We start from the raw sequence: 15,159 nt of genomic DNA on the forward strand, positions 1-15,159 counted from the left end.
TACTATATATATATATAAAATATTTCTATGTAAACCCCAGACATCTTAAGATCTTATAGTTCAGTAAAATTGCTGCCAATGTCTTCTCTTGGCTTAACAATGCAGCTAATAGTTTGGAAACAAAGACTACAAGGTCTCATTAGGCAGCAAGACACGTAAACTAAACTTTTGGCAGATAGAGCAGTACAGATATGATATAGATCCATGATCACACAACACAGTCAGAAACTTTATTAGTTTCCTCTACAAGAGCTAGTAATATCTTTTTAACAGCAATCTCAGGTCATCTGAGAGGCCAAACAGATCCATGGAAGGAAGATGAAAATTAAATACTTAAATTAATCAAAAGGCACTACGACACCACCTAGAACTTTCTACCACGGTGGTAGTGGGCTAAGGAAGATTAAGCTACAGAGAAATAATCTTGTGTCAATGTTACAGAATACACAGCAAGAAGTGAGGTTTACTTTCCAGAAGACAATGGTACAGTGATCATTTGGGCCCAAGAAGATTATTTGGCCAGGAAAAGGTCAGATGGTTGAAGGTCAAGTCAAATGGAAAAAGAAACAGATACAAAAGACTCTAAGTGACAATCCCCAAGCAGAGGGTGATGGGTCAGGATTTTTCTTCCTAAGAAGCATCTGTTGTACTGTGTGCACTGCCTTCCATCAGCCCAACCCCCGCAGCAGCTTGCCTTACAGGGGCTCACCAACCAGAGCTGAGTTCTGGGCTGCCTAAGGCTCTTGTAATTTAGACCTTAGAGAACTTGTCATGTGTTGTGTGTGGGGGGTGGGGGGTAGGGGGAGATTGGGTTGGCTTTGTTGCTAGTAGTTCTGAACTAAGGAAACCCTGAAACATTCACATGTAGTCTGAGCTTCCCCAATCACATTCAAACACCCCCACACAACACCCTTCAAAGCCTGAAAACCTGCAGCAGCTGAGCTGTAGTTAAAGCTGCAAGGCTCACAAAACCAAGAAGCCAGAATGAGACAATATGGGTAAAAAATCTGAGCAATTAGTCTCAATCTGTTTTTCCCTAATTTTGGAGAAACTAAAATATACCTGACATGGGATGTAGAAAGCTACTAGAGTAAGCTGAGTCTTCTGCTGAATATTTTATCAAATACCAAGGGAAAACAAGGGGTGGGGTTCACTTTATTTTTTAAAAGCCTCTGAAGTTATTCTATTATAAAGGGACATGGCTGAAAAGGTAGGAAACAGATTCCCCATTGTGAGTTCTCCTGATGGCTTCTGCAAGGATCATGGAGATGTCAATCACCTGGACAGGCAAGAAAAGCACTGGGTTAGTATAATATAGACAGAGACAACTGGCCAATTTGCAGAGAATGATGAGCAGCTTAATGAGAGTCCTTCCTTGTAAGATGGCTGCACTGTGATGTTTCCCCTTGTGCACCCAGCTATTCTACGTAACATTTTAAATAACACCATATAGGATAGTCGACACGCTAATGGAGGAGAAATTCTGAGTCAGACTCACCAAGATGGTGGTGAGTTGGCATTTAAAATTCTTAGGAATGAAGAAAACATATATTTAAGTGGAAAAAAATCCTTAATAACATCGACCCTTCAATTTTACATATTTTACAAAGCTAACGGATTACTGTACACATTTTTCATTAAGTAAAGGCCTTATATTTTAGTGTAACGACATTTAAACTTGAGTGTCTAACAATTACTTAGAGAATTACTTTCAAGTAGTGGCTCCAGGATCTCTGGTTTTGTAGGTCTTGGATAGAGCAAAGGGATCTGCATTTTTTAACAAGAACATAAGGTAATGAGGCTGTTTCCAAAGCAACTTTGAGAAACACTTGAGTTCTAAGGAGTGTACCTTCAGTTTAAAGGTTTCACATTATGTCTGCAAGAGCTAATAGTTAAGAGTGACACACACAGATATTATAAAGTATGGACTTGCAAATTTGAGTGAGCATCATCTGGGCGATGCCTGTTAAAATGTAGATTCCTGGGCTCCAACCTCTAGAGATTCTGAGGTCCAGCCATCTAAGTCTTTAAGTACACGATTTTTTACTTTTAGATCACAGACCGTGATAAGGAACTAAACCCTTAAGAGCAAAGCAAGAAATCTTCTGGTAATTCAACATATGAAACCACCTCATGAATGCTTAGTGCAATTTTGCTTTGCAAGAATCTCACCCTCACCTGTATTTTGGAGCAATGCTTCATCTTATCCTCCTGAGGTATGGTATTGGTGACAACTACTGCTTCAAAGCATGCGTTGTTAATGCGAGAAATGGCGGGGCCAGAAAAGATTCCATGAGTCAAAATAGCATAAACTCTGGTGGCTCCAGCTGAGAGAAGCCTAGAGGAAAAAGCAGAGTTGACTTGGATTACTTACTTGTTACTACAGAATCTGAGTTAGGAAGAAGTGCATTAGTTAGCTTGGCTGCCCTACCACAGACTGGGTAGCTTAAACAGAATTTTATTTCTCACAGTTCTGGAGGCTGCGAAGTCTAAGATCAAGGTGGAAGCAAGGCAGGCTTCATTCTGAGGCCTCTTCTCTTGGCTTGTTGGCAGCTACCATCTCTCTACGTGTTCATGTGACCACTTTTTATCTCTCTGTGCATATACATGCATGGCTGATGTAAGCTCTCTGGTCTCTTCTTCTAAGGCACTAATCCTATCATTAAGGACCCCACCCTCATGACCTCATCTAAACCTAAGTACCTCCCAAAGGTCTCATCTCCAAATGCCAACATGCTGCAGGGTAGGGCATCAATGTATAAGTTTTAGGGGGCCACAATTCAGTGCATAACAAGGAGAGAGAACTGGACTAAGAACTTATCTGAATAGGTCTGGCTTTGTGTAAAAGGACCGTGGCAGACTATTAGACTCAACAAAATCCATCTTGTCTTTCTGGGCACACAGCTGGACTACATTTCCTAGCCTCCTCCCCGCCCTGAATAGTTAGGTGTTGCCGTGCGACTTAATTCTGGTTTAATTCTGGCTATCAAAATGTGAGCAGATACAATGTACACCACACTTCTTGGCTGAGCTTACAAAAATCTTCCATGGGTGATTGATTCTCCATGCTCTTTTCCCTTTCTGGATGGCCAAAATGACAATGAAAATGTCTGAAAGTAATCTTAGAAGCCACATGTTAAAGATGCAGTGACATAAGACTCAGAGAGGAATAGTCACAATGGAGTGCACCATAAATGAGAAAGAAACTGTATCATGTTAAGCCACCGATATTTCAGGGAGTTGATCTGTTATAGTAATTAGCATTACCTTACTAATATAAGAACAAAAAGAATTGTATAAATGTATACTCCAGGATCCAAATCAGGGCTCATTCAGCACACAAATATGTTTTTAGTACCCATTACATGCCAGGCCCTGAGCAAGGCACACTCAGAGGTTAAAAAAGATTTATGAGAAACAATGCTGTCCGTAGTGCTTTAGACTGTGAGCAATGGGGAGCCACTTAAAGTTTTAAAGGTGAGGAATGAAGTTTTAAAGGTGAGGAATGATGGGATCTAGCCTTAGGTTTTAGGAAGATTTCCAAGTGAGAAGGCAATATGAGAGATGGACTGGGGAGGTAAGAGACTGGTGACTGGTAGCAGAGAGAACAGAGGGAAGGCAATTTAGAACAGTGTGAGAGATGAGAAGTAATATGAATGAAGTAGCAGCTAAAATAGACGATCAAGAGGTGAGACTAGGGTTTCCCGCTCAGGTAAAATATAAATATGAGAATATATTTCTCTCTGCGCAGGTCTATGGATTTCTACCTTAACTTGTTTTTTAAAACAACTATCAAAAGTAGAGTATTCAAAGTGATGAAAATATTTTGGAAATACAGTGGTAACAGTTGAATAACACTGCAAATGTAACTAATGCCATTGAATTGTACACTTAAAATGGTTAAAATGGCCAATTTTATGTTATACATAATTTAGTACTATAAAGAGTACTCATCAACTTACACATATTGCAATTCAAGCCTAGGGTGACAAAAAACTCCTAAAGCTAGTTATCATACCCTCGATTCAGTCCCAAAAAGAATCAGCAAGATTAAGGCATTCAGATAGCAGTCAGCTTTTTTCTTCTAACCACCAGCCCGCATCACTGCTCAGCACTCACTTGTCAGCTGCATGGCAGATTGTGCCACAAGTATCAGCCATGTCATCCACTAGAATGGCCACCCGATCCTTCACGTCTCCCACCAGCACCATGCGGTCCACTTCATTGGCCTTCTTCCGTTCTTTGTGAATCAAGGCAAAGTCCACATTCAACCGGTCTGCGATGGAAGTCACTCTGCAAAATAAGATGTTCCTAGTTTAAAAACCTAGGGTGTATTAGTTCCTAAACAAACTAGATGGATTAAATAATGGGCTTGTTTTCTGGGGGAGAATACTCCTTGAAACCAAACAGTTCCCAGAGCTGGAAGAAAGCAACTACAATTTATTGACATTACAAACTAGGTTTTATAGACTAATGCCTCCTTATCTTAAGAGCAATTTCCATAAATTACGATTCATTCTAGGTTACAGGAGGGGATAGACAGATGCCCTCACCAGTTCTAGGAAGCAGTATAATGCTAAGGTGCGTACACTGAATGAATTGGCAGCAGAAGCGGTGAGAGAAAAGACTCAGTTAACTAATATCAGGAGTGCAGACTGTCCTAATTTGACATGAGGATGTGATGAGAAGTGGACCTGAACCTGGCAGGAGAGGAGCAGTACCCAGCCTGTTCTAATGCTTGTGCCTGGATGCCAAGCTTGGGAGTTCCTTTAATGCCTGTTAGAAAGGAAGTTATACCAATTAACCAGGCAAACTGGGCATGCCATTGTACAGCCAAAGTATCTCCAAATCAAAACAGTTTTTGTGAGTTTTTTTTTTCCAATTATAAGATAATAGAAAGACTAGAAGATGAGATAGAAGACAAACTTGTCTGGTGGCAAAATACTGTTATCATTCATTCAAACGGAAATTCATATAGTGTAAATGACTGTGCTGTCCCATTGGCATGCACAACCATACTCCACTGTGCCATCCTCATTATGTGTAATGAGACCTGTGCTTTGGGCTTTATTTTTTAGTGTACTGATCCAACCAGAGCATTCTGTCCTATTTCCCTTCTGACACTGGTCACATATCTGAGTTTGCGCTAGATAGAGGAGAACCTGCGACCATATAATAGAGACCACAGCAAGGTTTGAACTACAACCTAGGTGACATTTGTACCCTGATCTAAATGAGCCACACCCCGTCCTCTCCATTACTGCTTCATGGGCATATATCATCTAGAGTAACCAATCTACTTGGAATGTATGAATAAATCTGAGATAAATACATGATTATTTCGAGCATCCCAAACTATCCATACTTAATGTCCAACAAACTTAGTGACTGCAGAAAAAGCATAAAGGGCTACGAAAAGTCACTTCCCATGCCCTTGAGAGGAACACTATGTGCAAGTCACAACTGCACCGGGATCTCTCCCTACTCCAAAAATCCTGCCAACACAGAAGTGATAGCTACTAATTTTGAAAACTCTATCACTAAGAAAATTAAAAACCAAAAAAATACATGTAGTAATAAGTCATCTATTAAAGGTGGTTTTTCTGTACCCAACTTTGGAAAGAAAATCCCGCTTGATTATTTATTTCATATGTGACGATTTTCTAAGTCCCATGGCTAGATGTGAAAATAATGCACAAGTTAAAACAAGTATGACAATTACCATTAGGGGGTGTTTTTTAGGCTGTCTCTAGTATTACAGATGGTAACTGGTGGTTACATGAGCCTGACAAAGCCATATATCTGTCTGGATAATCAAATTCAAGTTCTCAGCTTATCAGTACTGTTGAAATTACTGAAATAAAGAGGTTGTTGAGAAACAGTCATTGAAGATTTGAATGGCTTTTAGAGAGATCTGAATTAGCTTTTCCTAATCATCTGTGTTTGGTAGCTCTTCGTTCCATTTCCACAACATGAAGAGAGTATGTCACACTTTTGAATGCATTATTAATGCATGATCCACTGAGGAAATAAAAAGTTGTTAGTCGGCACCACGTGAGCTATAAAGTACCGCAACTGGTAATCCGTGGCAGTTCGTTTAAAATGTTAAGGTCTTGGCTTTAAATAAAATTACCACGCTTTATTTTCCTTCCTGCTTAATACTTTAATCCAAAGGATCAAAATGGTCTAACCAACAACAGCGTTAAGAGGTGTGTAAAAGCTTGCTTGTCCACTATTATCATGTGGTTTGACAGCAGGTGCCACTCATTAGAAAACCAAATTTCCTCCCTTCCCCGATCGGTTTCCAGCAGTGTTACTAGCCTTGCAGCGCCAAGTTACCAAGAGGTTATAGTCAGGTCCACAATACCAAACTATTCAGGGTCCCCCTATTGCTGTCTTGTCTTTCAGGTGGGGACTGGGGCCAGAAAAAGCGGGGCCAGCTACTGGCACATCCATGGTGAAGTACTTAAAAAGTATCAGTCACTTGGATAGAAAGACATCACTTTCTGACAACTGTCTGAAAGATTTTCCCAGTACATTGAGAATAATATGAATTTCAGCCATACCTTTTAGCACCCCCAGCATCAGGTGAGACAATGGTGCAGTTCCTCCACTCAGAGATGTTCTCCCTTATCCACTTCAGGACAGCTGGCTCTGCATATAAATTGTCCACAGGGATATCAAAAAAGCCCTGTAGAAAGGAGCTGGGTCAGTTTTGCTTTGTGTTCCTTCTCTTCCACTTATAAATGATTAACGCAAAGAGAATGGTGACTTGCCCAAAGAATAGCTTACTGCAACATTCAGACTGATTAAAAGGCATGCCCAGTGTGGGAGATTATAAAAACAGCCTCCTGGAATTCAGACTGTGCAAGAGAGCCCAGCCACAACAGGCAAAGCCAGCTCTCGGTGACCCACAACTGACCCTAGGCACATGAGTGAACCCTTGGAAAAAATAGCCAAGTTCAGCAAAAGCTAACTGGTAAACCAGTTAGAGATGCTATGATACATAAATTTAATGGAAAGTACTTATAATAAATGGTCACAGAGAGTAAATAGAAGTCAGATCTGTGCTCTAATTCTAGTTGCTACAGATTAGTTGTGTTTCTCAACTGATTTGTTCCTCTTCTACAAAATGGGTTTAATCACCTGTCCTATGTACCTCAATGGACTGCCATAAGGTTCCAATGATAACGATTTAACGAATCTCTTTAAAGTGTATAAATATAAGGTGGTATTCAGCTCCCCTTACTTCGAGTTTATGCTAGAAAGTAGGTTCCAATATCTGTGACTCTAAACTTAATGATAACAATAACAGCTCCCATTTATTTGGTTCCTGTCATGCACCAGGCATACTATGAATTTAATCTTAATACTCGCAAAGCGGTGTATATTCAGAGAAGTTAAATAATCTGCTCACAGTTACAAAGCTAGCCAAGTGTCAGAGCCAGTATTCAAACTAGGTCTGATCCAAAGCCTCCACTCTTCCCAGGATACAAAACTGTCTCCTTTTCCAATCACCCTAAATGACTAAGATCATGAACTGAGCTTAAAGTGAGGATGTTTAAAATGTTGTCAATGTCTAGTTCATTAGAGCTGTACTTGGGCAGTTTTTTGCTTCAGCATTCAATCCTCTCCCCTCCCCTTTTCTAACCCCTGAAAACCTCTAAGCTAATGTTCAGCTTCCACTGTTACCTGAATTTGAGAAGCATGCAAGTCCATGGTGATAATATGATCTGCGCCTGCTACGGAGAGCATATTTGCAACTAGCTTGGCTGAGATTGGAGCACGGCTCTAAATGGAGGAGAGAAAAAAAAACAAAACCAAATAGTCAATTTGAGAAACAATTCGTTTGCTCAATAAGCATCTATTTATTGAGTACCTACTATGTTTAAGGCACTGTGCTACTAGGAAATTCAAAAAAAGTGACATGACCATTGACTGAGTAGATCACAATCTAGCATAAATATTAAGTGGAACATCACTTTTCAAACTCAGGATATGTATTTCATAAAAGAAAATACCTTTCTACCTTTCATTTTCTTAATTTAATATACATATTTTCAGCCTATTCAAGTGTTTCCAATGCTCAGTTTAAATTAGGCAGGCTTAAAAAATCTTTTTCGAAAGAATTTTATTGAAATCTCTTTTCACACATATATAGTCAAACCTGTATAACATCTAGCATGTCAAAATTTAAAGACATGGAATTTATTTACACCACTGCCTTACTCATCTGGAGGTCAACCTTCCAGCAACCTCAGCCTCCTTAAATAACAGGTAAACATAGCTGCTGCACTATAAAATGCCCTTTTTCTATACTCTTGGAATAAAAATATCTGGCCTTCTCCTAGGCATTATATGTAAAATTTGGGCACTGATTACAATAGACAATAGACCTGCAAAGTTTTATGTATATGCCTATCCTCTAATATATATCAGATAAATTAGGGGAGGGGGTGTGCGTGTACAAAGAGATCGAGTACTCATGTAACAGATTTCCAAGTTTTATGAAGAGGTCATAACTATAACTGCAAGATGGTCCCAGAAGTTCTATCATAGTTTCAAAAATATTCTACTCCATAGGAGCTGGTGCTTAGTCTTACTGATACAATTAAAAAACAGCAGTGAGCTAACAGAAAGTTATATATGTATGACCAGAATAAAATATACAGACTACAAATGTGTTGCTTTATACCAATCACATATCACTTGAAGATTCAATAATGTCTAAGAGAATGTGACAAAAAAAATAATACCTTCTAAATATATATTTGATGATTAAGGAATCTTTTGGAACTTTGGCCAAGTGCTTATGCTTCTACTGATTTAAAAAAAAAAATTTTAAAGGAAATTCTGCTCCCACCTTATCCTTCTTATCCTGCCGGGCATAAGGGAAACATGGGATGACTGCAGTAACCCGGCTGGCTGAAGCAATCTTGCAGGCATTAATCATGATCAAAAGCTCCATGAGATTGTCGTTAATTTCTCCACAGCCACTCTGAACGATGTAGACATCCTCTCCACGTACGCTTTCGCCAATTTCCACACTACAACCAGGAAAGGAAAGATGACAAAAACAATAGATTTTAAAGTACTATAATTCTACAGACAGTAAGGTTTAAAAACCATAGTTTCCCTACTGATATGTTGCTAATGGGTTACAGCTGCATGTGGATCTTGATACCCTCACTTCAGCAGATCTTCTGGAGCAGGGGTCCACAACCCTGGGGCTGTGGACTGGTAGTGGTCTGTGGCCAGTTAGGAATCAGGCCGCACAGCAGGAGGTGAGCCGCAGGCAAGTGAGGGAAGCTTCATCCGCATTTGCAGCTGCTCCCCAGCTGCTAGCATCACCACCTCAGCTCCACCTCAGATCATCAGGTATTAGATTCTCATAGTAGCACTGGTCCCTGGTGCTAAAAAGTTTGGGGACCACTGTCCTGGAGGAGCTCTTGTATGAGAAGCAGTTCATTGCCTCAGTTTACTCCAATGCACTATATAAATATTACCTAAATTACATGGGACATGAAAAAGATTGGCTAAAGTATTCACAAATATTTGAACCATAATTTCAGTTGGTAGGCTATATCTCATTTCAGGCACTTGACATGTGAATGCAAATTTGATACAGCATCTGTGACTGTCACAGTCCATATAACAAAAGTAGAAAGATCATAAAAAGAACAAATGAGATCATGATGGCCAGTTCACTCAACATATTAAATGTTCTTACACAAGTCACTGTGCTAGGTGCCAGGGATACAATGGAGAATAAGACAGATGTAGCCCTTGACTTCATTCTACGCTAAGTGTACTCTGGTCCAATAAGAAAGTCTTGCAAGCTGATAAAGGCGATACTTATTATTTAATACTTATTCCTTTACCATCTAAATAATGATGGAAAGGATCCTACTTTTATAAAGAATGGTTAATTTATATTGTAAAAGAAAAATAGCAGCAAATGGTGAAAAAAATCAAACCACAAACTAATTAGAACAGGGAAGGTGAGATTCCTGGTAGCCAGAACAAAGGAAGAAAACATATCTGGAGATAAACTTTCAAGCACTGAATTCAACAAGTATTTTATGTTAAACATGCATTATTTGCTTAAATCAGTAATGGAAGTTCCTACATCAAGAAACTAGAAAGTTGGAATATAAAACCAAAAGTACACAGGAAGAAAATAACCATAAGAGCAGAAATCAATGAAATTGAATATAGTAAAACAATGGAGAAAAACCAATGAAACAAAAAGGTGGTTCTTGGGGGAAAGGGAATCAATAAAATTGATAAACCTCTAGGAAGGCTGACCTAAAACAGCTTCAATGGAGAATTCTACCACAGTTAAATAATTAACACAAAATTTGCACAATCTTTTCCAGAAAACAGATGATGAGGAATTATTTTCCAACTTATTTTTATGAGGCCAGTATTATCCAGATACCAAACCAGAGAAAGGTAATATAAAAACTACAAAGTGGGAGGAGGAGAAAGGTGTGTGTGGTTACAACAGGGCAACAGGAAGGATCCTTGCAACAGAATTGTTCTGTATCTTGACTGCATCAATGCCAATATCCTGGTTGTTGCATTATGCTATAGTTTTGCAAGAAAATTGTAGTGTGGAAAAATTATGCTTTGGAACTTTGGGAAAACTGGGTAATGGGTACACAGGATCTCTGTATTATTTATTACAACTGCATGTGAATTTATAATTCACACTCCTCTCACTACCTGGAATATTCTTCCTAAATCTAGCTCATTCATTTCTCAGGTCTCCAATCAAAATATCTTCCCTGACCATCTTAAGGTACTTTCCTGAGATATTATAAGATTATAAGTGACTTAAAAAATACCAAGCAATTGCACTATATGTACTTTATTTGCATATAAAGTCAAGCAAACTGTAAAAGAAACACATTTATGAAACAGGAAAATTTGAACACTGGCTAGTTATTTTGATATTAAGAGATTAGTTAATATTTTTAGGCAAGAAAATGGTATTGTGGCTACTGAAATGTATATAGGCGATATAATATCTAGGTTTGCTGCAAAATAATTCAATTGGTGGGGGGGTGTATTGAGCTGGAATAATAGATGAAATAACATTAGCCAAAACTTGCTAACTATTGGACTGGGTGATGAGTACATGGGAGGTAGGGTGGACGGGTGGGATCATTACACTATTCTACTTCTCTATGCTTGGAATGTTCTATAATAAAATTAAATAAAGTGACTCTCATCACCCTAGTTATTCCCCTAGAACATTTACACAATTTCTTATCACCTTATTTTTTATGCACTTGTTTGTCTCCTTCACCAGAATGCAAGCTCCATGAAGGCAGGAACCAGATTTATAATGCTCATCTGTATCCCCAGCAAGGGAGTGTCACTATGACACAAAGGATGAATGAATGAATACGCCTCAGGATTACTTACGCTGCCTCTTGGATCCACTCACTTTAGACAGAATACAAACCTTCTCCAGGCTTATTCACTGTGAAAATTTAGAAGCTTGACTTTTTAATTTATGAAACTTATTGGGGTGACACTGGTTAATAAAATCCAATAGGTTTCGAGTTTACAATTCAATAACACATCACATGTATATTGCACTGTGTTCACCAAAGGTAAATGTCCTTCCGTCACCAAATATTTGATGCCTTTTACCCCAATCTACCTCCCCCCTCCCCAATGGTAACCACTAATCTACTACCCATGTCCATGAGTCTGTCATGTTTGTTACTTTGTTTTATATCTCGCATACGTAAAATCATATAGTTCTCAATTTTTTTTGACTGACATTTCGCTTAGCATGATAATCTCAATATCCATCAATGTTGTCACAAATGGAAAGCTTTCATATTTCCTTATGGCTGAGTAATATTCCATTGTATACATGTACCACAGCTTCTTTATCCAATCATCTATCAATGGATACTTTGGTTGTTTCCATGTCTTGGCCACTGTGAACAATGCAGCTATGAATATCGGGGTGCATATATCTTTGCAGATAAATGTTTTCAAGTTTTGGGGGTAAATACCCAGAAGAGGGAATGGTGAGTCATATGGTAATTCTATTCTGGGTTTTTTCGGGAACTTCCATACTGTTTTCCATAGTAACTGCCAATTTACATTCCCACCAGCAGTATCTGAGGGTTCCTTTTTCCCCACGACCTCTCTAACACTTTTTATTACTTGTCCTGTTGATGACAACCATTGTAATAGGTTTGAGGTGGTATCTCATTGTGGTTTTGATGTGCATTTCCCTATAGCTAGTGAGGTTGAGCATCTTTTCATATGTCTGCTGGTCACTTGTATGTCTTCTTGGGAGAAGTGTCTGTTCAGGTCCTCTGCCCATTTTTAATTGGATTGTTTGCTTTTTATTGTTGAATTGTATGAGTTCTTTGTATATTCTGGATATTAGGCCCTTATAAGAGGCACTGTTTGCAAATAACTATCTTCTCCTACTCGGATGGTTGCCTCTTTGTCTTAATGGTTTCTTTTGCTATGCATAAGCTTTTTAGTTTAATACAGTCCCATTCATTTATTTGTGCTTTTACTTCCCTTGCCTCTGAAGTAATATTCATAAAATCTCTAAATACAAGGTCCATGAGTTTAGTATCTATGTTTTCTTCCATGTAATTTATTGTTTCAGGTCTTCTATTCAGGTCTTTGATCCATTCTGAGTTAATTTTGGTATATGGTAATAGACAGCAGTCTACTTTCCTTCTTTGCATATGACTTTCCAATTTTCCAAGTACCATTTGTCGAAGAGGCTTTCTGTTCTCCATTGTATGTTTTTGGCTCCTTTGTCGAAAATTATTTGCTCATATATATGAGGGTTTATTTCTGGACTCTAAATTCCATTCCATTGAATTGTGCGTCTGCTTTTCTGCCAATCCCATGCTTTTTTTTTTTTTTTTTTACTGTCGCTTTGTAGTACAATTTGAAGTCGGGCAGAGTGATAACTCTGGCCTTGTTTTTTTCCTCAGTATTGCTTTGGCTATTTGGGGTCGTTTGTACTTCCATGCAAATCTGATTTTTTTTGGTTCTAGTTCTTTAAAGAATGTCAATGGGATTTTGATGGGGATTGCATTAAATCTGTATAATGCTTTAGGTGATAAGGTCATTTTAATTATGTTGATTCTCCAATCCAAAATCATGAAATATCTTTCCATTTTTTTTGTTTGTTTTCAATTTCTTTTAATAATGTCTTATAGTTTTCAGTGTATAGGTCTTTCACATGCTTTGTTAGGTTTATTCCTAGGCATTTTATTCTTTTTGCTGAAATTGCAAAAGGTATTTTTCATTTTTTTTCCCTGAAAATTCACTGTTAAGAGCATAGGAATGGTATGGATTTTTGTACATTGATTCTGTATCCTGAAACAGTGCTGTGTTTATTATTTCTAATAGCTTTTTAGTGGAATCTTTAGGTTTTTATAGAGAATTATGTCATCTGCAAAAAGTGACAATATGACTTCTTCATTCCCTATTTGGATGCCTTTTATTTCTCTCTTGCCTGACTGCTCCAGCTAGGAATTACAATACTATGTTGAATAATAGTGGTGATAGTGGACAGCCTTGTCTTATTCTTGATCTTGGAAGGTTTTTAGTTTTTCACCATTAAGTATGATATTACCTGAGGGTTTGTCATATATGGGCTTTTTATGTTGAGATACTTTCCTTCATTACCCATTTTATTAAGTGTTTTAACCACAAATGGATGCTGTATCTTGTCAAATGCATTTGCTGTATCTATTGATATGATTTTTATCCTTTATTTTATGTGGTGTATCACATTAATTGATTTGCATATGTTAAACAATCCCCATGTCCCTGAGATGAAGCCTACATGGTGCATAATCTTTTTAATGTGTTGTTGTATCCAATTTGCTAGTGTTTTTGCATCTGTATGAGATATTGGTCTATAGATTTCTTTTGTGTGTATGAGCTTTACCAGGTTTTGAGAATTCTTTGTCATTAATTTTTGACAATTTTAATGTGTTGTGGAGAAGACCTTTTCGGGCTGAGATAATCAAGTGTTCTGTTTGCTTCTTGGATTTGAGGATCCAGTTCTTTTCCTTAGGTGAAAAAGTCTCGTCAACTATTTGAATATACTCTCTGTTCCCTGCCACCTCTCTTCTCCTTCTGGTATACCCGTTATTCTTATATTGCTTTTTCTGGTAGTGTCAGACAGTTCCTGTAGAGTTCTTTCATTTTTTTTCTCACTCTCAAGTCTTCTTCCATCTGCGTCATTTCCAGATTTCTGTCTTTGATATCACTAATTCTCTCCTCCATCTGGTCAGCTCTATTTTCTAAGCTTGCTATTTTATTCTTCATCTCTTTTAATGAGTTCATCTCCTGAAGTTCTATTTGGTTCTTTCTTAAAGTTTCAGTCTCCTTTGTAAAGTACTCCTGTTATTCGTTGATTTTGTTTCTAAGTTCTTTGAACTGTAGATCAGAATTTTCTTGTATCTCGAGTTTTTTTTTTCCCAGAAGTGCAATCATGAATTCTGTCATTTAAATCACATAATTCTGTATCTTTAAGCTTATTTTCTGGAAATTTTCCATCTTCTTTCTCAGTTGCCTTGTCATCTTGTTTGTTCATAGTGTTTGATGGATTATTTCTCCATCTAGGCATTAAAGGGAATGCACTGTTTTTTTTTTTTCCTTTTGAAAAAAAGTTTATTATATAGTGATCTCTCTTCAGCAGGGTGATGTTTTTCTTTTGCTTTCCAGTAGGTGGTGCCCAAGCTTCCTGTACTGCTCAAGCTTGCTGGATCTCTGCTTTGAGGTTAAAAATGCCCTTTATTCTCTAGGGAAATGTGTCTCTGTGACCAGTTAGCCTTGGTTCCAGGGCTCCACCCTCGTGAGAGAATGTGAAGGGCAATGGGGGTCCAAGCCTCTAAAAAGGCCCTGAAGTCCTGGTACTGTCCCAACAATCGGATGCAATGCTCTGCTGCTTCTTTCCGAATCAGTCTAACTGGGTGGGGGTGGGTGTATTGGGAGAGGCCAGTGGTATGTGTGGCTATTTTCCTTCCCGTAATGTGGCCCTCAAGCTTCAGCTGCCTTGCTTCTATATCTCCACACATCACTGGGACCGGCTGCAGTGTGTGTTTCACCTATGGTTGCTACAGATTCCCCTGAGGCTCCATACTAGCT

General features: G+C 38.4%; 1 protein-coding gene across 1 annotated transcript in view; it reads right to left on the reverse strand.

Moving 5' to 3' along the window:
* Positions 1-203: 203 nt before the first annotated feature.
* The window catches only part of PRPS1 (phosphoribosyl pyrophosphate synthetase 1), a 21,355-nt gene continuing 6,399 nt past the window's right edge, over positions 204-15,159 (reverse strand). The window contains exons 2-7 of the mRNA XM_006914789.3: positions 8,864-9,047; positions 7,693-7,791; positions 6,567-6,691; positions 4,120-4,293; positions 2,179-2,338; positions 204-1,279 (exon numbers count right to left, since the gene is read on the reverse strand). Coding sequence (XP_006914851.1) covers positions 1,187-1,279; positions 2,179-2,338; positions 4,120-4,293; positions 6,567-6,691; positions 7,693-7,791; positions 8,864-9,047 — 835 coding nt within the window. The 3' untranslated portion in view covers positions 204-1,186. The remainder of the gene's footprint in view (positions 1,280-2,178; positions 2,339-4,119; positions 4,294-6,566; positions 6,692-7,692; positions 7,792-8,863; positions 9,048-15,159) is intronic.

The sequence above is a fragment of the Pteropus alecto genome, unplaced genomic scaffold (assembly GCF_000325575.1).
Source record: "Pteropus alecto unplaced genomic scaffold, ASM32557v1 scaffold246, whole genome shotgun sequence".
In the NCBI taxonomy this organism is placed as follows: domain Eukaryota; kingdom Metazoa; phylum Chordata; class Mammalia; order Chiroptera; family Pteropodidae; genus Pteropus; species Pteropus alecto.